This window comes from Hibiscus syriacus, unplaced genomic scaffold (assembly GCF_006381635.1).
Source record: "Hibiscus syriacus cultivar Baekdansim isolate YM2019G1 unplaced genomic scaffold, ASM638163v2 tig00110676_pilon, whole genome shotgun sequence".
Classification (NCBI taxonomy): Eukaryota; Viridiplantae; Streptophyta; class Magnoliopsida; order Malvales; family Malvaceae; genus Hibiscus; species Hibiscus syriacus.
Genome location: NW_024062820.1, coordinates 495410 through 520511, shown reverse-complemented (window position 1 = coordinate 520511; position 25102 = coordinate 495410). Strand labels below are relative to the sequence as shown.

The window sequence follows — 25102 nt, the reverse complement described above, 5'->3', positions numbered from 1 at the left end:
TACCCTTTTTTTACCTCAGCTTTTGACGATTAGTTGAGACTTCCGTCAAATCAGACTTGTGAAAATAAAATAAAATTGGAAAAAGGATAATCAAACATGTTGATCCCAAAACCGGTAAAGGTGAAGCGAAAGGAGAAGATAAAGCCGCGGGATCTTAATTCACCTTTTTCGGAAACTAGAAATCCTATACCCATGAATCTATATGCACACGATGTGTCTTTGTTTGATTTCACCAACTTCTCTGATAATCCAATAATCGATCACCCATCATCTTTCGGTTCCTTTATCAGACCTCACTCCGATTCTAACGCCGCTTATTACGGTGATGATGCTGGAAATAAACCAACTTCGGTGGCCAATCGTAAGAGCCCACCAAAGCACCGCCATGACCGGACCTCGCCGCTGCCTTTGGGGATGGACTGGTCTTTGCCTCCTCTCAGATGGGTATTTCCTCTTTTCTTGATTTCATTTCTCGGGTTAAGTGAATTTTGATGTTTAGAATGCAAAAGTTTTGTTTTTTTAACTCATTTGAGCTAAAAAAATTCATATTCATGCGGATGGAGGATAGCTTATAAGGCAAAAAATTCAAATTTGAGTCAGTACAAGAGGTTACGCTTGACGGGCTTCGCCGTCCTTTCCTTTCTTTTTTGATTAATTGCTCATCTTACTTAAAAAAGTAGAATTAACGAGTGGAGCTGCTTGCTATAGGAATATCGATTTTTTACGCTTTCATTCATGAATATGGGAAAATGATGCGCTAGATTAATTTTTTTTGTCTGTTTTACTGATTGGCATATATGGTTTTGTTCCCCGGTTAATTGTTAAGTTCCAAAGAACGAAGTGAATCATACTAACATTGTGACTGGTTAAGAAAATGATTTTCTGTTTGCTTCCTCTTAACATTGCATATTATGCTGACTGAATCTTTTCCAGCTCATTCTACCGCTATCGTTGATTAGGTACCGGCTATTTGGCTGCTATGTAGTATGTCATTAACATTGGTTGCTGGAAAGTTCTATTTATTTGTAGCATTTTCTGTTTGGAAATTTGATTCATGTTCACTTGTAACATTTTAATCTGAGCTTCAATGTAGTATGGACGGGAAACTGTTTGGCCTCACGACCATCAGACAGGGTGGAGTTACTGTGTTACCATTCCTTCTTGGATTCTTCTACCAACATCCCGAGGTTCAAATTCTGTTGTGGTACTACTTATTTTTTTAGAAGTATTTAGCTATTTTAATTAGATCAGAATTGTCATTTTCTATGTGATATTCGTTCTTTCCATCTAGCTATAGCGCTGTGTTACTGCTCACGGTACACTAAAAAGATGTTTAGCAAGAAAGGCTTGCTTAAGATGGGAGTGATGTAATCTAGAGAGTATTTGAGAGGGATTAAGGTGAGCTTTATGAAATATGTATTTAAGAATGCAGACTGCTATGGTATTAAAATGCGCAGGGTCGTGCTAATAGGTCACTGGGCACTGGCCGGTAGGTGTGCAATTAGTTGTAGTACTGCAGCCTCTTAAGGAGTTGTGACAGGTCGTACTACTTTGTACTTAACATTCATTGATGGCAGTTTTACAGGGTTCAAGTTGGCATTCAATCACCAGAAGGCATCACTACCACCCGGGAAATATTACGAAGATTTAGTGATTTCTTAAAGATACTATCTGAAGTAAGTTTTTCTTCTTAATTTTTATCATCTGGGAAGGTTTACTGTCTTCTTATCTCATGCTTTTTTGGCTGTTATATTCTCATATGCCTTACACTTTCACAGTTACGTTCCTCTTCTTTATTTTTTATGTCAAATACTTGCCTATTTTCTGAGATATTTTGCATCATTTAATTTATTTTCATTGCATTTCTCATTTTCCCCTCTGCTTTGCAGCTTAAGAAGATCTTTCCCAAGAAAAATCTGCCTCCAGCTCCGCCAAAAAGAATTTTGAGGGTGAAAAACAGAACACTGCTGGAGGAGGTTAGCTAAACACTGTTTATTTATTTTTTCTTTGCATTAATATGAATCTTTATAATAATAGGTTTATGTGTTATCCGAAACAGACAATTCAGAAGAAATTAATTATGCCTGGCAACCTAAAAAATTAAAAGTTTATTTCATGTTTTCCATATATACATGGTTCCGTCCTTAACAACCTGAGCAAAAAGAAACTGACCATTTTAGGGTTTTTGTCATGCGTATGAAGCAGTGAATTTTGAATAGTGTATTGTGCCCAGCTTTAACCCTTTTCTTATTATGTATTGGCAGTCTGAAAACAGATCGTATACTTGTGTTATTTTGGTGACATTAAGTGGTGTTCATTATCTGTTTGATAATACTTGAGATGGGCTTAGTTTTTTAGATATATTTTTAGGAATGATAGCATTCTCTAAATGGTTAGTTTATCACAGAGAAGGTGTTCTTTGGAGGATTGGATGGAAAAACTTCTATCAGATATTGATATTTCCAGAAGTGTTTCAGTGGCAACATTTCTTGAGCTAGAAGCTGCTGCGAGGTCTTGTAGGTGTTTCCTTTTGTAAATGGATGAATATGTTTTACACCTTTAACTGCAGCCTGTGTTTGTAGATAGATTTAGACTATAAGTTCACATTGAATTATGCTCCATGATCTAAATGTTTTGTCTTGTTACAGCATTTGATGAAAGTCAATTGGATGCTGTTTCTTCTGTCAGTAGTTCTGTTCCTACAGCTCTGCCCAAGACCAACGTATATATAGATAATGCATCTGATCTTGATAATGCTTCCACTGAGATATCTGAGCTTGGAACCCCAAGGCAAGGAAAAGACAATTCTGTCGGTCTTTGCACGGAACATTCAACTTTGGAACCAAATTTGATTGAACCCTTGGAGAAAAGCATGAGGTATGGCATAATTAACAGCAACTTGATTCTAGAAAACATTGAGAAGTTCTCCAAGCAAAAAATGCTTTCGGGAGGTGAAAGTGACAATCCAAGAGATAAAATAACCGAAAATAATACTGACAGTAGATTTCTTCGTGGAGGTAGGGCGGAGCATTTTCCTGAACTAGAGCATTGCAAAATGGAAGGCCATTTTCAAAGATTCTCAACAGAAAGCCTTGGAAGTGATTTAAATTCCGTCCAAGCCAGTGATTCATCAAACTTGGGAGTAGCTAGTTTGTTTGGTGATGGGCTACATGACATGCCTGAAAATGCTGATGCTTGTAGAACCTTTGATTCTCCTAGCTCAGATTTACAATTCCATAGAGATTCGCTTATCCTTTTTCTATCAGATGAATGCCATAAGTTAAAACGGGTTCTTAACACGCTGCAGAGGAGACTAGTTACAGCAAAAACAGACATGGAAGATGTTATATCAAGGTTCAATCAAGAAAGTGCAGTGAGACAGTTCCTCACAACTAAGGTATTCTCAACTATAATTAGAATGACGAAGCCCATTTAATGCAATTTCTATTTCCATGATTGTATTGATGAAGACACATGTATTACTCATTCTTTGAGCTCTAGGATATATGCTTTTATATTGGCGATTTGACTTTATTCGGACTAATTATTTTTCTGATCTTCTATTCTCTATTATAAGAGTTATTTTTGTTCTTTTAGCGTGAGAATCTTTAAAGCCCCTAATGACTTGAATTCTCTCAGATGCCAAAAGGCTGACATATGATATAAGAAGACTAGGGATCCTCAAAGGACTTCTTATTGCTTTGAACTTGGATTTTCTGAGTTTAAACATGTGGCAATCTAGTCCTTAGCTTCTCAAGATGCTTAAATAAGTTCTCTTCAGGAGTCAAAATGTTGTTTCAAACAATATATGAAAGGAAGAGCTAGCTTTTATTATCTGTGATCGTGACAATTGCATGATTTGGTACTTAGCCAGTTAGGCGAGCCTTTATGTTTTTGGACTTTGGGTTTGTGTTCACACTTTCAAACTAGTACATGTTTGATATTGATAAATTTCTTGAGAGAGAATTTGTTGTTTGGAAAAGTGTAGGATCTTATTAGATTACCATAAGCAGAAACAATTGTTCTACTAGTCAACTTCCTACTAGCAAAAAACAACTTACGTATTTATATTTTATATAGTATTAATTTTGCAAGGAAGCATGCCAAAATGAACATTTTCTTACCAGTTCAAAACATGATATGGGGGATATTTTGGCATTGTCTAAAGAATAATTCCTTGAATGCAAGAGGGAGCTGATTCAGTAAACATTTTCTGGGTGGTTAAATTAGGCCGTTATTGTTACTGTAGAGTCGACCTCAAAAATTAAACATTGCTTGTGCTAAATGTTTGACGTTTCTGACACACAATAGTTTCAGAAAATAAACTGTACAGACTTATCTTTGAACATGCTATGGCCATTCTTACAAATCATATTGGGTCTTGAAGGCTTGAAAACTAACTAGGTTCCCTGTTTAAGTAGGCTGAAAATATATTAATAATTTTTTTGAAGGTGACAATATATTAATAATTGATAAGACAAATTAATTGGTATGTAATCTTCTTTCAATGACCGAGAAATGGTTTATTGGAAAATCTTTCATTATAGCTTCAGTGTCTTTTTTTGATCTGGGATGCTCTGGATATTGGTTATATGATAATGGTATTAATTGTGTGGATCTTGACCTTGAACTAGTTAGGTTTATACATGAATTTTTTCCCTCCACTCTGCTTGGATTAGGTTCATGCTTTCTGTAGCTAGAAAAAGAATTGTCTTAACATACTTAAGGTAGCTTAATTATATAATTTGATTAGCTTGAGATGACTGAATTGATTTCATTCTCTTGTAGGTCAAGGATTTGGAAGGGGAACTTGAAACCACTAGAGAGAACTGTGATGAAAACATGCAACAAGCTATTTTGCTTGAAAGAGAAAGATATACTCGAATGCAGTGGGATATGGAGTTACTTCGGAAACAGTGTTTTGAGATGGAATTGAAATTAAAGAATGAACAGGTTTCTTCTTGTGCTATTAACATTTCTTTATTATAATAGTTATAGTCAATTATGAAATCCTTTAATAAGGGTTAAAATGTTCCAGGATGAGAAGGCATATGTTGAGTCAGAAAAGTTATCAATGATGGAGGAGACAAAAATGTTGATGCAAGAGTTGGATGTTGCTAGGAAACAGCTTGCCGACTTGCAAAAACATCATGAGGAGTTAGAGGTGAAATCAAAAGCAGATGTAAAGCTCCTTGTTAAGGAGGTGAAATCTCTTCTAAGCTCTCAATCTGATTTGAAGCAAGAGCTTAGCCATGTGGTTAAAGAAAAACTAGAATTGGAGGTAATCCATTATCTTTTCGTCCACAGAAAGTATACTATATCTGTTACCTTTTTACTTTTTTTTAATTGTGAAAGGAGCCACTCATCTCTTGAATTTATACCATGTTGTTCAATGTGCATTTTTCAGAGAGTTGTGCAGAAGGAAAAGCAAAGGATGGAGCATGCCAATGCTGCAAACACTAAACTGCTTCATGAATGCAATCTTCTTTGGGACCGGCTTCAAGAATGCAGTGTTAATTTCCTCAGTGAGGAGGAGGATAGGTTGAATGTCAATACTTCATATCCATCTGATGCTCTAGATCTCTTAACAACATCTGATAATCGAATCGGTCTCCTTCTTGCTGAGGTATCTTTTGCACCCAGAGTTGAGTTATGAACTCTTTATTTGCAATATCTTGAAATCCTTTCTCTCAAAATGGTTTTCGCATTTGGAGTGACTATATATTCAAGGTTTGGAAATTATTTCCTATTATGATAGCTACAAAATTGCTTTCTAACTAGCATGAATGCATTTTGTATGTGAGTGTAGATTTCTCTATATCTGTATGAACCCTTTTTTATTATTGTGAATTCTTTCTTTATAGAACATAGCCAAAGATCAATAGGAGAGAATTCCCAGGATATAGATGTGGAATTAGGGTCATTAAATGCTTCCTAGAATTAGTTGAAATAGAACAATTTTTTGAGCTGACTACTTTGATCGTGGACAGGCGCAACTCCTTGCTCAAGATGTAGAAAATTTTGTGGCTAGATTGGAAGGGAGTCATAAGATAAAAGACGGTGATAAGAGAACCGACAATGAGTTGAGGAAGATGCTTACAGATATGTTCGTTGATAACGCAAGATTAAGGAAGCAGGTGAACTCAGTAGTACGTTGTGCTTTCAACACATATATGAAGAATGATGAAGATGAAGAGACCTCTTTGAGGAAAACTGTTCTGAGCAAATTCTTGTAAAGATAAAACTGTAAATGATACAAATAGTGGATTAATAGTTATGTCTGAATTCATGGAACATACTCTTCTCATTTCTGCTTTAAAACTGCAAATCTGCCATACAATTTATTTTTATTTATTTATTTATTCTTGTTTATTTATATAATTCCGGTGCAAATACCAAACCTTTGTGATTTTTTGGTGTGATCTACATCTCTTCTTAGAACGTCTCCCAACTGGTGAAACAACCGCGGTGCTGAAATTGAATACATAATGGTTTAATACCTTAGATGCCCACTTGTACTTAATTATGTTTAATTTATTTTAAAAATAAGTCCTAAAACACCCAAAATTTTAAGATACAGTTTTTTAAAAATATATTTTTAAAGCTTTTTTTAAAATTCTTTTGTGTTTTTTATTCTTTTATTAGATTTTCCATTTCTTTTAAATTTTCTCATTTTTTTAATGTTCTTGTTACTCATGAAAAAAATTGATTAAAACACATCAAACTCTTTTTTTAACAGAGATAATTATGAAAATCGTAAAGCAGAGAGTTAAATAATAGTTCTATAAAATTCATTTTTGTACATAATGAAACCCACCTCAAAAAATAAAATCACATTTATGGCTCCTCATTGAATGTTCAAAATCCCAAATTTTACTGTTGACTCTAAATGTTGAAATATAATGAGAAATGGGAAATACATTAGCCTGCGCTGAAAAACACAGTTTGTACAACGGCATGTTCGGGGAAGCATATGCTTTCTGACTCCTCAACACGGGAAATCCCCTAGCTGCATTAGCACTCAAAAGTACAGCAATGGAGTGGTGTGGAAAATTACTTGTCCCCACCTCCTAACATCCCCATCATATCTTTGCTCGAGCCCATTTGCTTCATCAGGTTCTGCAAGCCGCCCATACCGCCGATCTGCTTCAACATCTGTGGAGGGAGGACCTTGCTCATGTGCTGCGCGTTCATGTTGCGAGACAAGGCACTCATTTCACCCTTCTTTGGAATTTTAAGACCCTTCATCTTGCTCCATATCTTCGCAAGCCTTTTGTACTCCTCCATCATTTCCATTACCTCTCGAATATGACGACCGGATCCTCGTGCTATCCGCATCATCCTCGATTCATTCATGAGCTTTGGATTTGAACTATCCAACTCTGCAATGAATTAACAATAAACGTGTTAAAAACTCATTATCTTATACTTGAACAATATTACATGTCTTGAGAAATGGAATAAATCAGAGAGCATTCACTTGCCTTCATTTGTCATCGAGTCCATCATGGTCATGTAGCGCTTGATCTTTGCCTGGCTTTCTTTTTCACGACCTTTTGGCATTAATTCGGAGCTAAATCCTGGAAGCATTGAGAAAACCTGTAGAAAGCAACCAAAGTATTAGCATAAAGTTATCATGCAAAATAAATACTACACTTAAATAACAGAGAGAGAGAGAGAGAGAGAGAGAGAGAGAGAGAGAGAAAACATGGAAGTTAGAGGATGGAGCATTGGACGGGGTCAAGGGGAAGTGAATCACCATCCGAAAGCTCCATTAGTTTAAAGTTTAATACTTCTAGTAACACTTTACAGCAAATGGCAACAATTGTAAAAATGTCTGACAGGAGCAAACCACCAAAATGAATGTTCAAATACATCAACATTTGAAAATGCAACACGGGGGAATCATTAAACGGCACACCCATTAATACAAAATAATCCAACTTCCAACTTTGCTAAAACGAAAATGCAGCAGAATGAAGATGAACATCAAAGAGAGTAGCTAAGAATAAACACCTGCCCAATCGGACCCATTTTGAGTATGTTCTGAAACTGTTCATACATAATCCTCAAGGTGAAGTTCCCTTCTGAAAGCTTTTGGAGAAGCTCAGGTTGTTGATCCATGGGAACAACTTCATGAATTTTGTCCATGAATCCAGACCAGTCACCCATGCCTATTCAGAATGATAATCACCATGCCAATGTTTCAAACAATCGTCCCCATTTTGGAATCCAGTATTTATGTGTTTAGAAGAATACATAAAAGGAAAAGGAGATGCATACCTAAAAGGCGGCTAACAAATGGTTTAACATCAAACACTTCAAACTCATCCATGTGCTCTCCAGTTCCTATAAATATGACAGGACTCTTAGTTGCAGCAACCCTGGTAGAAACCACAAAAGAAAACCAAGAAGTATATATCAAGAGAACTCAACCTAATGATAGAAATGCAAATACTATCTTAAATAGACATACAAAATGAGGGTGAAAACAATCATAACACTTACGCACTGAGTGCACCACCACCCTTTGCATGACCATCCATTTTTGTGACAATTACAGCACCAACTGCAACACTTTGTTTAAATGCGTGAGCTTGATCAAAGGCAGCTTGACCTATACTACTATCCATAACAAAAACAACAAGATCTGGTTTCTGGAACATACAAAAAAGGTAAAAATAATTAAAGGGGATATTATCATCACTTATCCTGAAATAAAATAAAATGAACATCTAAAATCTGAACAATACCGTTGCTTCAGAGACTTGCCGCATTTCCTCAAATAGGGCAGCCTCCTGTTTATGGCGCCCACTGGTATCAACAATTATAAGATCACAATTTTCCTTCTTAAATCTCTCAACACCTTCCATAGCAATTTTCACAGGATCCGACTCCATGTAGCTGCATGAATAGCAGAAAACAGCATTAAAGACATTCTCTGCGTTAACATCACAAAATACATAGAAATGTATACAGATATGTGCTACATACACAAGAAACGGAAAAGCAAACTAGTTGCATGCATGTATTTTCATGCTTCCCTCTTATGCCCTTTTATGAATTTAAAAAACATTTCAGTAATAAGGTACACAAATCATATCATTGTTGAAAATTACCTAGAGTCAACATTATTCCTTTAACATTCCCATTCAAAGAGTTAAAGAACAAATGAAAACTACCTTTATTTAAAACAAACAATTTAAACCAAATTCAAAATTTCAATATGTGGCTACAAATAGCGGCCACATCCTTGGCCACATGCCTGCAACGCAATGCCATGGACTCTATTTTTCAGTTTTAACTCTCTTCACCATGGATTTTCTTGGCCTATATTTGCAACAATAGACCACAATAGCATTCACCATGCCCATATCTACTATAAATGCGATGCAACAAAAAAATACATCCATAGCTGCAATTTAAATCCTTGGCCATAAAAATGAATTAAAACTAAGAAAGTACCTTCCATAAAATGGTATTTTAGCTTTAGTGGCATTCTGCTTCAACTGATCAAAAGCACCGGCTCTGAATGTATCAGCACAGACTAGAGCTGGTTTCCAACCTTTCTTCTGATGATAATAGGCATATTTTGTACATGTGGTTGTTTTCCCAGAACCTGAAAAATGTTAACAGAGAAAAAAATCAACTGCAAAATTCAGGTATCCCATACAGTCTTACCAACACATTCAGCACATAGCAAGGGCTTTCACAATAATGGGCAAACAATTGCACCATAATTCAACCAACATGAAGATGTAAACAAAACTTACCTTGTAAACCAACAAACATCACAACACTTGTTTTCCCTTTCTTTGGTGTGAAAGACGGCTTCCCAGGATCCAGCATCTTACAAAGCTCATTAAAAATTGCCTATAGCGAAAATCAAACCCTTTTTAGCAACCATATATAAATCTAATACAATAATCAAAGCATGAACCAAACCATTTTCTTTTTGTAAAGTTTTGGATCAAAAGTTTCTCAATTACATGAAATTTTCATATTAATTGTATCTCAGCAGATAGCCATTAAATAAGATGTTATCAACATTTTGGATTAAAGGCGAACCAAAACAAAAATCAGAACTTTAAGAAATCTTATTAATCTCATCCATTTTAGAACCGAATTCAGATAGATTATAAGCGCAGGAAATAAGGGGTAAAGGAGGAATTTTTCAAAATATATCATTTTTTACTTGCAGAACTTCATCCAATAATTCAAATATAAAACCATCAATCCTAGTTCAACAACACCTAAATTCTGAATTCGAAGGAAGCAAAAAGAGAAGAAATTGTTTCTGAAAATGAAACATACCTGCTGGATGATTTTCCGTTTGTTATGACCGGCTGCAAGATCCTCAAGATTGACGATCTTCTTAATATTAGTTTGCATATCACGAACGAGCTTGAATTGAACATCGGATTGAAGAAGAGCTCTGGTGATTTCGTTGAGGCATTCGTTTAAAACCTTCTCATCGATTATCGTGGCATTGCTCATCTGCTGTATAGCCCGGGAGATACTCCCTCCTAACTGTGCTAACACCATTTTTGCTAATTTTTTGCAGAGAAAATAAAAAAGATTCTTGTTCCTGATAATTCTGAAGAATTAGGGTTTTTTCTTCTTAATTTTTAGAGAAACCTGATACCAAGGAAAGGCCAAAGGGAAGAGAAAAATGAGAATTAAATTATTTTTTCTTCCATTTGGCCTATAAGAAAAACAGTCTGGAGAAATACGTGTAACCGGAAATGATTGATATTGGGCTCCGTTTTCTCTTCGGTTCGTACGACCTAACCCAACCCAAGCTTAATACATGGAGTAAAAAATAGGATAAAAAGGTACAGAGGTCTATATATTTTTTAAAAAATTAATTTGATCCTGGTATTATTATATTTTCCTTTGAACTCCGAAAATAAATAAAATTTTATTTTTTGATCATTATTTTTCTGTAGTTGACCATTATAGTGCGGATATGGTAATTCATGATGTTGATCTGATAATTCATCTATCATGTTTGAGTTAGTAATTTAACTCATATATTATGTCATCTGCCACGTTATCAATTATTGTAGATTGTCATGTTAGCATCGTGGACCGTCATTTTGATATCGTGAACCACTATGTCAATGCAATGAACTGACACTTTAACACCATTACAGTTAACGATAAAGAACATTGGTCAAAGGGTTACATTAAATTTATTTTTTGAGTTAGAGGGTCACATTAAGTGAAAAATAGTACGAGAGATACATTGATTTTCTTTAAAGTACAAAGAACCCCTATACATATTTTCTAAAAATACTTATTCCGTCTCATTATTTTCGTCCAATGTTGACTTTTCATGTAATTTTAAGAAAAAAGTTTATGTAAGATAAATGTTATAAAAATATTAAAATAACAATTTTATCTCATAAAGTTAAATTTTATTTTATTAGAAATATGAAAAAAAAGGTATAAAATGAAATTTATTTAGTAAAAATTGTTGATCTTTTTTCCAAGAGACAATTTAAGTAGGACAATTTTAAAATACAAAAGGAATAAATTTTATGGAAGAGGGAGTAATGGTTAAAATTATGTTGATATGTTTAGTTCGTTAAACATTTTTATTGATAATTTATATCAATGATTTGTTTAATTCAATTAAAATTAGATAAAGAATTTTAATCCACATATTATATGATACTATTTTATTATTTTTTATTATTAAAAATTATAAAATAATCTTTTTGATTATAGGATGGTATTTCGTTGTAACTCTTTTTCGTTGAATCTCATAATTATTAAGAGTTACAAAATAATTATTCGATTATTCATATGTTCTAAATTCGTTATTTTATGTTAAAAATATATGTTATTTGAACTGTATATTCTGAAATATGATAAAATTTAATCACAAAATCATTCGAGCTATATTTTATAGATTGACTTTTCATTTACATTATGTCGTCGAGTTAGTACTTTAAAATAACGATAGTGTCGGTAGACATCATTAAAATATGATTTTAACATATTTAAATTAGTAAGTTAATGTCCAACTCAAACGGCCGTCAATTTTTTAACAAAAAAAAGACTAATTTAAAAACAACTCCCTATAATTAAGAGATCATTTTTATAATTTGAATAGTTCGGGGCTGGAAAGAAGTAACGCCCGACCATTTGTAGATTTTTCCTAAATATTGCATACGTTTATCCAAAAGAAAAACTGGGATTGGGCCATATGGGACATCAGTCCGTCAAAAGGGTTAAATGGGTCTTTCAAATCTAGAAACAGCCCAACCCACATCACCGCCATTTTATATCCCTAAAACTAGTGTATGTGTGTGTATATATATATATATATTATAAAACCAATCGATTTCCTACTTTAAACTCGAAAAAATCTCACTCTGCAAAGAGGGAGGAGGAAAATAGAAAATAGAAAATAGAAAATAGAAAATAGAAAATAGCAGAGAAAGTAGGAAACTCAAATCCCGTCTAAAACCCTAATTTCAAAAATTCATTTCATAAAACCAAGTCTTTAATTTATTCTTTTAGGTCGAGGTAGGAGTTTCTGGGCCAACCGTGGCCATGTGGAACAACAACAACGGCGCTCAGATCGCGCCACCGGGAACTGGTGGATCCACCATCCCACCGCCTCCAGCTACTCAGCCTTCGTACACCGTGCTGGCTCCTCAGGAGACGTCACAGGATGCTGAAGCGAAGCTGGAGGAGAAGGCTCGGAAATGGATGCAGCTTAACTCTAAGCGATATGGAGATAAAAGGAAGTTTGGTTTTGTCGAGACGCAGAAGGAGGACATGCCTCCTGAGCACGTCAGGAAGATTATCAGGTGAGAGCTTTATTATTTCATGTTTTGTCACATTTTTAGCAAGTTTAAGACAGAGTTAAGTGAGATTTTTTGTGTTTGATTTTTTCCTGGCGTTCTTGATTTTTGTGGTTTTATGGATTAAAGATTTTTATGCTGGCAAGGTCGGTTAATATGGCTTTGGTGTTTTACCTTTTCAAGAATTGCTTAGTTGGTTAGGTCGGTTAAGATAGCTTTCATTCATCGATTGGTTTTTAGTTATTTTCTCTAATTTTAAGGATGTAGAGTGTTCTTCGGTTTAATCAATCTTGCTGGAAAGCTTCACTTAGCTTCTTGTTTCTGCTTTGTTTTGAGGAGATTTTTGGTTCCAAGTCTTATCACTTATATTCTGTTAAGACTAGGTAAAACCTATCTTAGGAAGCTTTCATAAGTAATTTTGAGAGGAGAGGAAAACGGATGATGATATTGATATCATCAAAGGATGACTTGATGTGCTTTAAGAGGAGAGCAACAGTAATCAAAAGAAATAAGGATGAACAAACAAGTAGGAAAGAAAATGGTACTCGAGAAAAACTTAGGGTTAAGGGAGACCGGAGACCTCTAGTTTTCTTTTAGTCCAAATAAACTGATAAGTTGTGGCTGTAATATTTTTACAGCTTATTTATGCTAGGGCTACAAACATAATTTAATCCTAGCCCTAGATTTAAAACATAAAAGAAACTTATAATCCTAGAAATCCAAAATATCTCTAATATTTTATAAAACTGAAATGAACAGATATTAAAATAATATTTGCTCCTGCATCGTGACAACCTGTTAGTGGTGTTTCAGTTGTTCTTGTTAGATCAGTGCATAAAATGCCCATTGGAAGTTGGATGTTCAAAGTTACTTTTCTGTACAATGAAATATAAAGGGATGTTTAATTGTAAAATGTATCTGTAACACTAGCTTGTGTTCTATATTTATTTTCTGCTTTGATGCCTGATTTTGCTCAGGGTGTGAAGGCAGTTGAGCAAATATGTATATTTTCCTTTATTTTTGAGCAATTTGATTATCATCAGTTGTTCTTTAATGATATTATATACAATTTCCGATTTTTTTAATTGAAGGAAGGTACTCTCTTTATAGCCATAAGCCACCCTAAATTTATATCTAAGGGTATAGTTATTTTATCTTTCTTGTTGTCTGTCTTTTAGAATGGTTTCTGGTTTTCACATTGGATCTAGTACTCTGAGCATCATTGCTAGATATGCATGATGTAATAATAGTTAATTTTGTTTTCTACTTGACAGAGACCATGGGGATATGTCTACAAAAAAATACCGCCATGATAAACGTGTATACCTAGGCGCCCTTAAATTCATTCCACATGCAGTTTATAAGCTCCTTGAGAATATGCCAATGCCTTGGGAACAGGTCCGTGATGTGAAGGTCTTATACCATATCACAGGAGCGATCACATTTGTGAATGAAATACCATGGGTTGTTGAACCAATTTATTTAGCACAGGTATGCTTATTTCCCTCCCTTTGTACAACGAATTGACACCGAATTAAGTTGTCTCTCAGTTCAATTATACGTGGAAGTGGTACATTGTTGTTGTTATTGATTTAATTATTTTTGTTTTTACAGTGGGGTACGATGTGGATCATGATGCGGAGAGAGAAAAGAGATCGTCGTCATTTCAAGAGAATGAGGTTTCCGCCATTTGACGATGAGGAACCTCCGTTAGACTATGCTGATAATTTATTAGACGTCGATCCTCTAGAGCCAATTCAGTTGGAGCTTGATGAAGAGGAAGATTCTGCTGTACACACTTGGTTTTATGACCATAAGCCTCTTGTAAAAACAAAGCTTATCAATGGTCCGAGTTACAGGAAATGGCATCTCTCCCTTCCAATTATGGCAACTCTGCACCGGCTTGCTGGACAGCTGCTTTCTGATTTGATTGACCGTAATTATTTCTACTTGTTTGACATGGAGTCATTCTTCACAGCAAAAGCATTGAATATGTGCATACCCGGTTAGTATCCTGCCTTTCTGTAATAATAATCTCAACTTCTATTTTCCTATACTCGTTTTTTTTTAATTTTCTGAGTTTGGTTGATACTATCTTATGGGTTCATTACAATTGATTGATATTCGTATTGCGAATATATTTGGTGAAAGCTGTAATCTGAAGTTTTTTTCTATACTCTAAACTTCTATTTTCCTACATTAATGAATGTTTTGAATTTCTATGTTTGGTTGATACTGTCTTGTGGGATCATTACTATTGATTGATATTCATATTGCAAATATATTTGGTGGAAGCTGTATTTTATTTTATTTTTACTTGTGTATTGCTTGCATTTGTTGGTCCTGTAATATTTATTGGCATTTGAATCAAATATTTTTTTTCATTTGTTTTTAGTTGGGTGGGATTTAGGCGGGGAAGAAGATAAAAATGGAAATTGATGAGATACTGTCTTTATGCCATGTTGTGGCTGGGATACCAGTTTTCTTCAAGATTGATGAAGTGATGATTTCTGTTGGTTTCACATGCTTTTTGTCTTTATGCTGCTTGAATGCTTTCTCAGCTAATTGTTCATATTTGTAGGTGGTCCTAAGTTTGAACCTCTATACCGTGATATGGAGAAAGGGGATGAGGACTGGAATGAATTTAATGACATAAACAAACTCATTATACGGTCACCTCTTAGGACAGAGTACAGGATTGCTTTTCCTCATCTTTATAACAATAGGCCCAGGAAAGTAAAGCTGTGTGTGTATCACACTCCCATGGTCATGTACATTAAAACAGAAGACCCTGATTTACCGGCATTCTACTATGATCCTTTGATACACCCCATAACTACCACAAACAAGGAGCGGCGTGAGAAGAAAATCTATGATGATGAGGACGACGATGATTTTGTCTTGCCAGAAGGGGTAGAACCTTTGCTGAATGACACACAACTTTACACTGACACCACGGCTGCTGGAATTTCTCTTTTATTTGCTCCACGCCCTTTTAACATGAGATCTGGTCGGATGCGGCGTGCTGAAGATATACCACTCGTCTCGGAGTGGTACAAGGAGCACTGTCCTCCATCTTACCCTGTCAAAGTGCGGGTTAGCTATCAGAAATTATTGAAATGCTTTGTGCTGAATGAGCTGCATCACAGACCACCTAAGGCTCAAAAGAAGAAGCACTTGTTCCGGTCTCTTCAGGCAACAAAGTTTTTCCAGACGACAGAGCTTGATTGGGTTGAAGCAGGTCTTCAAGTTTGCAAACAAGGGTACAACATGCTGAACCTGTTGATACATAGGAAAAATTTGAACTACCTTCACTTGGATTATAACTTTAACTTGAAGCCTGTGAAGACTCTCACTACAAAAGAGCGTAAGAAGTCACGTTTTGGCAATGCTTTTCATCTTTGTCGTGAAATCCTGCGTTTAACGAAGCTTGTAGTTGATGCTAATGTCCAGTTTCGACTTGGCAATGTTGATGCTTTCCAATTGGCCGATGGTTTGCAATATACATTTTCCCATGTTGGCCAGTTGACTGGGATGTATCGTTACAAGTACCGGCTCATGAGACAGATTAGGATGTGCAAAGACTTGAAGCACTTGATTTACTACCGCTTCAATACTGGGCCTGTAGGGAAGGGGCCTGGTTGTGGAATTTGGGCACCGATGTGGAGGGTATGGCTGTTTTTCCTCCGTGGCATTGTTCCTCTCCTAGAAAGGTGGTTAGGAAATCTGCTTGCTCGTCAATTTGAAGGGCGCCATTCGAAAGGAGTGGCAAAGACTGTTACCAAGCAACGGGTTGAGAGCCATTTTGATCTTGAACTTCGAGCTGCTGTCATGCATGATGTCCTTGATGCCATGCCAGGTGATTTTAAATAGTTTTTATTTGTTACAATATTTATTTTGTAGTTGACAGTTTCTTATTATATTATGTTCCTGACTGAACTACAGAGGGTATTAAGCAAAATAAAGCTAGAACAATATTGCAGCATCTAAGTGAGGCATGGCGCTGTTGGAAGGCAAACATCCCATGGAAGGTAATGTTCTAACATAATCTGTTTTCTGTATCTTTGGCTTGTGCTTGTTGCCTTACTGTTCTGTTCTGTAGGTTCCGGGTTTGCCAGTTCCCATTGAGAATATGATACTTAGATATGTCAAGTCAAAAGCTGACTGGTGGACAAATGTTGCTCATTACAATCGCGAACGTATCAGAAGGGGTGCAACTGTTGATAAAACAGTTTGCAGGAAAAACTTGGGCAGATTGACACGACTCTGGCTGAAAGCTGAGCAAGAACGGCAACACAATTATTTGAAAGATGGGCCATATGTCACTCCAGAAGAAGCAGTTGCAATTTATACTACGACGGTGCATTGGTTGGAGTCCAGAAAATTCTCTCCCATTCCATTTCCTCCCTTGTCTTACAAGCATGATACTAAGTTACTTATCCTTGCACTGGAGAGGTTGAAGGAATCTTACAGTGTAGCTGTAAGATTAAACCAACTCCAAAGAGAAGAGTTGGGTCTCATTGAACAGGCTTATGATAATCCTCATGAGGCCTTATCGAGGATCAAACGTCATTTGCTTACCCAGCGTGCCTTCAAAGAAGTGAGTTGATGACAAAGTGATTTCTTTGTTGCTTTTGAACTTCATATTAGATATATAGATTTGAACTTGAATTTATATGTTCCTTTTCAGGTTGGCATAGAGTTCATGGATTTGTATAGCTATCTGATTCCAGTCTATGAAATTGAGCCCCTCGAGAAGATTACAGATGCTTATCTTGACCAGTACCTATGGTATGAAGGAGACAAGCGCCATCTGTTCCCTAATTGGATTAAGCCTGCAGATTCAGAGCCACCTCCACTTTTGGTTTACAAATGGTGTCAAGGTATAAATAATTTGCAAGGGGTATGGGACACAAGTGAGGGTCAGTGTGTGGTAATGCTTCAAACAAAATTTGAGAAGTTCTTTGACAAGATTGACTTGACAATGTTAAACAGGTATTTTTTTTAAATCTTTTGCTTATCTCAGTATTGGCTATGTTGGATATATATAATATTTATTTTTATTTTGCAGGCTTCTACGTTTGGTTCTGGATCACAACATTGCAGATTATGTTACCGCAAAGAACAATGTGGTGTTGTCTTACAAAGATATGAGCCACACAAATTCATATGGTCTTATACGTGGTCTTCAGTTTGCTTCTTTTGTTGTCCAGTATTATGGACTTGTTCTGGATCTCTTGCTTCTTGGATTGACTCGTGCCAGTGAGATAGCTGGGCCACCCCAGATGCCAAATGAATTTATCACATACTGGGACACGAAGGTTGAAACCCGACATCCGATTCGTCTGTACTCTAGGTACATTGATAGAGTGCACATATTGTTCAGATTCACCCATGAAGAAGCACGAGACCTTATCCAGCGATATCTTACTGAGCACCCTGATCCAAACAATGAAAACATGGTTGGATATAACAACAAGAAATGCTGGCCAAGAGATGCGAGAATGAGGCTTATGAAACATGATGGTATGTAAAATCTTAATGATGTGAATTTTTTAGGACAATGAATTTGGGAGATGTGATTTCTGTTCTAATTTCTCCTTTTCTTCATTTTAGTTAATCTTGGAAGAAGTGTCTTTTGGGACATGAAGAATCGTCTGCCTAGAAGCATCACAACTTTGGAGTGGGAGAACAGCTTTGTTTCTGTCTACAGCAAGGATAATCCCAACCTGCTTTTCAGCATGTATGTTTTTTTCTCTCTTCATTTGACTTTTTATTAGTTGCTTGCTGCAGTCTACTAAAATTATTGTGAGTATTTGGAGGATGGTATCCTGTTGATTTCCGCTGATTGAAAATATTTCTGAAATGAACTGTATTTTCTACATATGAGTTGTGTGCTAATTTGACCTAACATTACGAGGAATTCACGATAATGTGTATTGTTCATCTGGAGCTTTACGCTAGACACTAGAAGTTGTTGACGTACTGCTTTTGCTCATTGGCATAAAGTTGCCTAGTGGTAGAATAAATTTTGTTTAATTTGATCATGAATTTTCATATTATTGTGTTATATAAGTATGATAGCTATATGGTTGATGAAATTTATTTTCTACAGTTTATATGCTAGGTTTCTGATTAGTTCTTTTTCTGCCTTTCTAAGTTGATTCCTGTATACTTGGCGTTCCATTTTGGTTATGAATATTCCTCCCTTAAACAGTTTGACTGATACAATATGATGTCTATAGGTGTGGTTTTGAAGTTCGGATACTTCCAAAAATAAGAATGACTCAAGAAGCATTTAGCAATACAAGAGATGGGGTCTGGAATTTGCAGAATGAACAGACAAAAGAGAGAACTGCAGTTGCTTTCTTACGAGTTGATGATGAGCATATGAAGGTATTTGAGAATCGTGTCAGGCAGATTCTTATGTCTTCTGGGTCAACAACATTCACAAAGATAGTCAACAAATGGAATACTGCCTTAATAGGTATTTATTTGATCATATTATTTCTGAATATGCTGTTTGATCTATGATATTGAATTTATTCCTCTTTCTCCTTTTCTGTTGATTAGGTCTTATGACTTACTTCCGTGAAGCAACTGTACATACACAAGAGCTTCTAGATCTACTTGTTAAATGTGAAAATAAAATTCAAACACGTATCAAGATTGGGCTGAATTCAAAAATGCCTAGTCGGTATGATTATTTTTTATCCTACACGTCTTTTCATTCATTCTCTCAACTTTTGTTATTATAATAATTTTCCTTAATTAACTATAATGTCTCAGATTCCCTCCTGTCATCTTTTACACTCCTAAAGAGATTGGAGGACTTGGTATGTTATCAATGGGTCACATATTGATTCCGCAGAGTGATCTCCGATACAGTCAGCAGACTGATGTTGGTGTAACTCACTTTAGGAGTGGAATGAGTCATGAAGAAGACCAATTGATTCCAAATCTTTATCGGTACATACAGGTAAAAATCCATTGCACTCTTTTTTTGTGTTTTCCTTTCTCAGATGTTGGTCAGTTGTTTGATCATCTTGCTGACTTTTAACAGCCATGGGAGAGTGAGTTCATAGACTCACAGCGTGTTTGGGCAGAGTATGCTCTGAAGAGGCAGGAAGCACAGGCACAAAACAGGCGCCTAACTCTTGAGGATTTGGAAGTGCGTTTCCTTTTTCCTTTTCTTAAGTCTTTGCATCTGTTGTTCCTAATTCTATTTACATTTTGTATTTTACGCTTGTTAAATTCATTTGATCATTTTATCAAAAAAAAATCATTTTATCATATTATTGTTCAAACAATTTATTTGTTCAATGCCATTTTTGCATATATGATTTGTCTGCCATAAGGAAATTGTATTCTGATGATATTCTCCTGGATTTATTAATAGGATTCGTGGGATAGGGGAATACCACGTATAAATACTTTGTTTCAGAAAGACAGGCACACCTTAGCATATGACAAAGGATGGAGAGTACGCACAGACTTCAAGCAGTACCAAGTTTTGAAGCAGAATCCATTCTGGTGGACTCACCAAAGACATGATGGCAAATTGTGGAACTTGAATAACTATCGAACTGATGTCATCCAAGCTCTGGGGGGTGTTGAAGGAATTCTAGAACATACATTGTTTAAAGGAACATAGTAAGTACTAATTTTAAGTTATATAGTTCATAGATCACTTATATGATTTCTGTGCTTAGTAATTATTTGGATTGTTTTATCTTACTTTGTCCATTCCTGAAATTACAGCTTTCCAACTTGGGAGGGTCTGTTTTGGGAAAAGGCTTCTGGATTTGAGGAGTCAATGAAGTATAAGAAGCTCACTAATGCTCAGAGATCTGGTCTAAATCAGATTCCTAACCGTAGGTTTACTCTTTGGTGGTCACCTACAATCAATCGGGCTAATGTTTACGTTGGTTTCCAAGTGCAACTAGATCTAACTGGGATTTTCATGCATGGGAAGATTCCAACCTTGAAAATATCTTTGATTCAGATCTTCCGTGCACATCTGTGGCAAAAAGTTCATGAGAGTGTGGTTATGGATCTTTGCCAAGTCTTGGATCAGGAGTTGGATGCTTTAGAAATTGAAACTGTTCAGAAGGAGACAATCCATCCAAGGAAAAGTTACAAGATGAACAGCTCTTGTGCAGATATTCTTCTCTTTGCAGCTCATAGGTGGCCTATGTCAAAGCCTAGTCTTGTAGCAGAGTCCAAGGACATGTTTGATCAAAAGGCTAGCAACAAATATTGGATAGATGTGCAGCTCCGTTGGGGAGATTATGACTCGCATGATATTGAGCGTTATACTCGAGCCAAGTTTATGGATTATACAACAGACAACATGTCCATTTATCCATCTCCCACTGGTAAAACTTTACATTCTTTTATCCTCTTCCCCTATTCTGTTATATTACTTATTTTTCTTTGGGCTTATCTGACCGTATCTATTGTGTTTATCTAGGGGTGATGATTGGCCTTGATCTGGCTTACAACTTGCATTCTGCATTTGGCAATTGGTTCCCTGGATCAAAGCCACTTCTTGCTCAAGCAATGAATAAGATCATGAAGGTAATTCAGTTATTACTGATTTAATATAGGTTGATTCATTCTTAATAGAAATTTTGGTATAATTCTGATGGTTTGAACTAATTTTTTCTATACTTGGACAGTCAAACCCAGCTTTATATGTCTTAAGGGAGAGGATAAGGAAAGGTTTGCAGTTGTATTCTTCTGAACCCACAGAGCCGTATCTGTCATCCCAGAACTATGGGGAGATCTTCAGCAACCAAATCATTTGGTTTGTTGACGACACCAATGTGTATCGTGTGACAATACATAAGACATTTGAAGGGAATCTTACAACAAAACCCATTAACGGTGCCATCTTTATATTCAATCCACGAACTGGACAGTTGTTCCTAAAGGTCCGTTTATTCATATTGTTTGCTTTATAAGCTAGTTTGTCCATTGTGAAGATCTCAACCGGCTAACATTTCCCCTGTTGCAGGTCATTCACACTAGTGTCTGGGCAGGTCAAAAGCGTCTTGGTCAGCTTGCCAAGTGGAAAACCGCTGAAGAAGTTGCTGCTCTTGTGCGCTCTTTGCCTGTTGAAGAACAACCCAAGCAGATCATTGTTACACGAAAGGGAATGCTTGATCCTTTGGAGGTTCACTTACTCGATTTCCCTAACATAGTTATCAAGGGAAGCGAGCTGCAACTCCCATTCCAGGCTTGCTTGAAAATCGAGAAATTTGGAGATCTAATTTTGAAGGCTACAGAGCCACAAATGGTTTTGTTCAACATCTATGATGACTGGTTGAAGAGTATTTCATCATACACTGCATTCTCCCGACTTATTCTGATCCTTCGTGCACTCCATGTGAACAATGAGAAGGCTAAGATGTTACTGAAACCTGATAAGACGATTGTTACTGAGCCACACCATATCTGGCCGTCTCTAACTGATGATCAATGGATGAAGGTACTCATTTTGTCTACTCATAATGCATTTTTCCATTAACTATTAGAATCATCCATCCTTCCCGTTGCTGTACATTAAAAGATGATTTCGTGGTGCAGGTCGAAGTTGCTTTAAGAGATCTCATACTCTCTGACTATGCCAAAAAGAACAATGTGAACACATCAGCGCTTACACAGTCCGAGATTCGTGACATTATCCTTGGAGCTGAGATAGCTCCACCCTCTCAACAGAGGCAGCAGATAGCAGAGATTGAGAAACAGGTTATTTTTATGTTCTACTTTTGTCTTATTATTTATGATTGCTAATTTAACTTGGTTCTATATCACTAAACCTCTATTTATTTTAATAAAATGAGCACTTTAACTTGCACTTTCAGGCAAAGGAGGCAAGCCAGCTGACAGCTGTGACAACTAGAACTACAAATGTGCATGGTGATGAGCTTATTGTCACCACCACAAGTCCCTATGAACAAGCAGCATTTGGATCCAAGACGGATTGGCGTGTTAGAGCAATTTCAGCTACTAATCTTTATCTTCGAGTCAATCATATATATGTGAACTCAGAGGACATAAAGGTGTGTATCCTCACTCATTTATCCAACAAAAGTTGGACTAATTTTAGGTGAATCGATTGATGTAGATTCTGGTGCTTATCAATCTGCTGACATGATTAAACATGAACTATGCAGGAAACTGGGTACACTTACATCATGCCGAAGAACATTTTAAAGAAGTTCATCTGTATAGCAGATCTCCGGACTCAAATTGCTGGATATCTGTATGGAATAAGCCCTCCCGATAATCCCCAGGTTAAGGAAATCCGATGCATTTCCATCCCGCCACAATGGGGTACTCATCAGCAAGTTAATCTTCCATCATCTCTTCCAGAACATGATTTCTTGAATGATCTGGAGCCTTTGGGATGGTTGCACACACAGCCAAATGAGCTTCCTCAGTTATCGCCACAGGTTTGTGTTTAGTTTCTTTTTATTCGAGTTTTGTAGTTAATTGCTGCAAATTGAATGTTACAAACAAAGTGTTCTCATATGCAATTCAGGATGTCACATCCCATGCTCGGATTTTAGAGAACAACAAGCAGTGGGATGGAGAGAAGTGCATAATCTTGACATGCAGTTTCACTCCAGGTTCGTGCTCATTAACGTCATACAAGCTTACCCCGAGTGGTTACGAGTGGGGACGAGTTAACAAAGATACAGGAAGCAATCCTCATGGTTACCTCCCAACTCATTATGAGAAGGTTCAGATGCTCCTGAGTGATCGGTTCCTTGGATTTTATATGGTAAGAGTTTAGTCCCATGTAGTGGTACCGAACGTCTTTTAGATTATTATTTTGTTCGGAGTTTCTTATGGTGGTTGGTCTTTTGTTTCGATAGATTCCTGACAACGGTCCATGGAATTACAATTTCATGGGAGTGAAGCATACGGTTAGCATGAAATACGGGGTGAAGCTGGGGACGCCTAAAGAATACTACAACGAGGAGCATAGGCCAACTCATTTCCTGGAGTTCAGCAACTTGGAAGAAGGTGAGACCGCCGAAGGAGACCGGGAGGATACCTTTACCTAAATGTACGATATCTCCGACCGAATTCTACGACGAAATATGATGTGAAATAAAATAATTGCGTACTTGTCAGTGCTGGATCCACAATATCAACAGAAAACAGCACTGAACTTGTTTGTAGTCGTATCTTGAAAACATATGAAAACTCAAAACTATATCTTTATACAAGGTTATAACCGATATTAGAGATTTAAGGTTTAAAATTACTGAAAAAATAATTGCTTTTATATTTATATGGGTTTAAACCACAGCTAATTAAAAGATCCTTATTTTAATGTGTTATTTATCTTTATACAATGTAAAAATAATAGTTTCTTCACCGGCTCTCTATCTAATCCTCCTTTCCATCCCTTATCAGAAACATATAAAGTGGTCGTAATGGGATCTTCACCATACAGGCGACCATTATAGAGAGGCGACAGCGGCAACCGAGCAAACGATAATGGAGAATGTGTAGAAGACTGGGGGTTGGTATAAAAATAAAATTACAAAAACAAATTATTCACCAAATAAATATTACCTTTTTTTTTCCTTCAAAAAATAAGGTATTTTAAAATACCTCTTATTTTTTTCAAGAAGGTCCCACAGGTTCTGGTCCCAAACCACAGTTCTTTTCCTTACCAGCTCTCGAACCCTGACATGGATGAAGTGACGAGCACTTAACCACGGAGGTCAGTAAGAGAGCCAGTGAGGTACTTTGAGTACTTTTTGCTTTTAACTCGAATAAATTGGACACGTTATTTTTAAAATTAAAGTCAACATATTGAAGTATTTTTTATATTAATTTTTTTTATAAATAAAGTATAGAACACTGTTCTATGTAGGAGTGTTAACATCCGGGTACCTGACATTTTGGGTATAGCAAAATTTCGGCCCGTAATCCGGCTCATAATAACCGGATCCCTGCAGGTCAGGTACCCATAAAACTCAGGTACTCGTTAATCTGGGTAACAGGGTACCGTGTTTCGTTTTATTTTCAAATTAGCATTCTGTTGTATGTACAGTACAGGTAGTGCTTCTGATATAAACCAAACCAAATTCTACTGGACTATGAGTGATCGCCTGGTAGGCCGAGATGAGAGACGACAATATGAAAGAAGCAATTGGTGGTGCGAACGTGTGAAGAAATTAGGGATTGAAATTTAGGGGTCAAGAACTGTTCGCGTTTCAGCGTTTGGGATTTACGGGGTAACGCTTAGTACTTGACTG

At 36.3% G+C, this 25102-nt stretch overlaps 2 protein-coding genes across 3 annotated transcripts; one reads left to right on the top strand and one right to left on the bottom strand.

Annotated features, from left to right (window-relative positions):
- Positions 1 to 94: 94 nt before the first annotated feature.
- LOC120137686 (pre-mRNA-processing-splicing factor 8A-like) lies at positions 95 to 24019 on the top strand. 2 transcript variants are annotated; one of them, XM_039153385.1, is made up of 33 exons: positions 95 to 444; positions 1094 to 1204; positions 1578 to 1676; positions 1890 to 1976; positions 2408 to 2516; positions 2649 to 2677; positions 2732 to 3397; positions 4789 to 4953; positions 5039 to 5281; positions 5408 to 5413; positions 12778 to 12824; positions 14093 to 14309; positions 14433 to 14823; positions 15400 to 16677; positions 16764 to 16849; positions 16921 to 17418; positions 17509 to 17813; positions 17890 to 18344; positions 18435 to 18561; positions 19064 to 19305; positions 19392 to 19515; positions 19608 to 19797; positions 19882 to 19989; positions 20218 to 20471; positions 20580 to 21196; positions 21292 to 21398; positions 21500 to 21754; positions 21838 to 22311; positions 22410 to 22571; positions 22688 to 22885; positions 23000 to 23278; positions 23368 to 23610; positions 23705 to 24019. In XM_039153385.1, exons 1-33 carry the CDS (start codon positions 97 to 99, stop codon positions 23894 to 23896), a joined length of 8712 nt encoding a protein of 2903 aa, XP_039009316.1. In that variant the 5' UTR covers positions 95 to 96; the 3' UTR covers positions 23897 to 24019. The 2 variants fall into 2 exon arrangements, with proteins under 2 accessions (XP_039009316.1, XP_039009317.1); XM_039153386.1 differs by having other exon boundaries at positions 294 to 444; positions 1586 to 1676.
- Positions 6784 to 24604, bottom strand: LOC120137688 (signal recognition particle 54 kDa protein 2-like). Its single transcript, XM_039153387.1, has 10 exons — positions 24590 to 24604; positions 10315 to 10617; positions 9774 to 9873; positions 9466 to 9619; positions 8754 to 8904; positions 8509 to 8657; positions 8284 to 8384; positions 8017 to 8174; positions 7485 to 7599; positions 6784 to 7382 (listed from the first exon to the last, which is right to left on the bottom strand). Exons 2-10 carry the CDS (start codon positions 10543 to 10545, stop codon positions 7054 to 7056), a joined length of 1488 nt encoding a protein of 495 aa, XP_039009318.1. The 5' UTR covers positions 10546 to 10617; positions 24590 to 24604; the 3' UTR covers positions 6784 to 7053.
- Between the last annotated feature and the right edge of the window lie 498 nt (positions 24605 to 25102).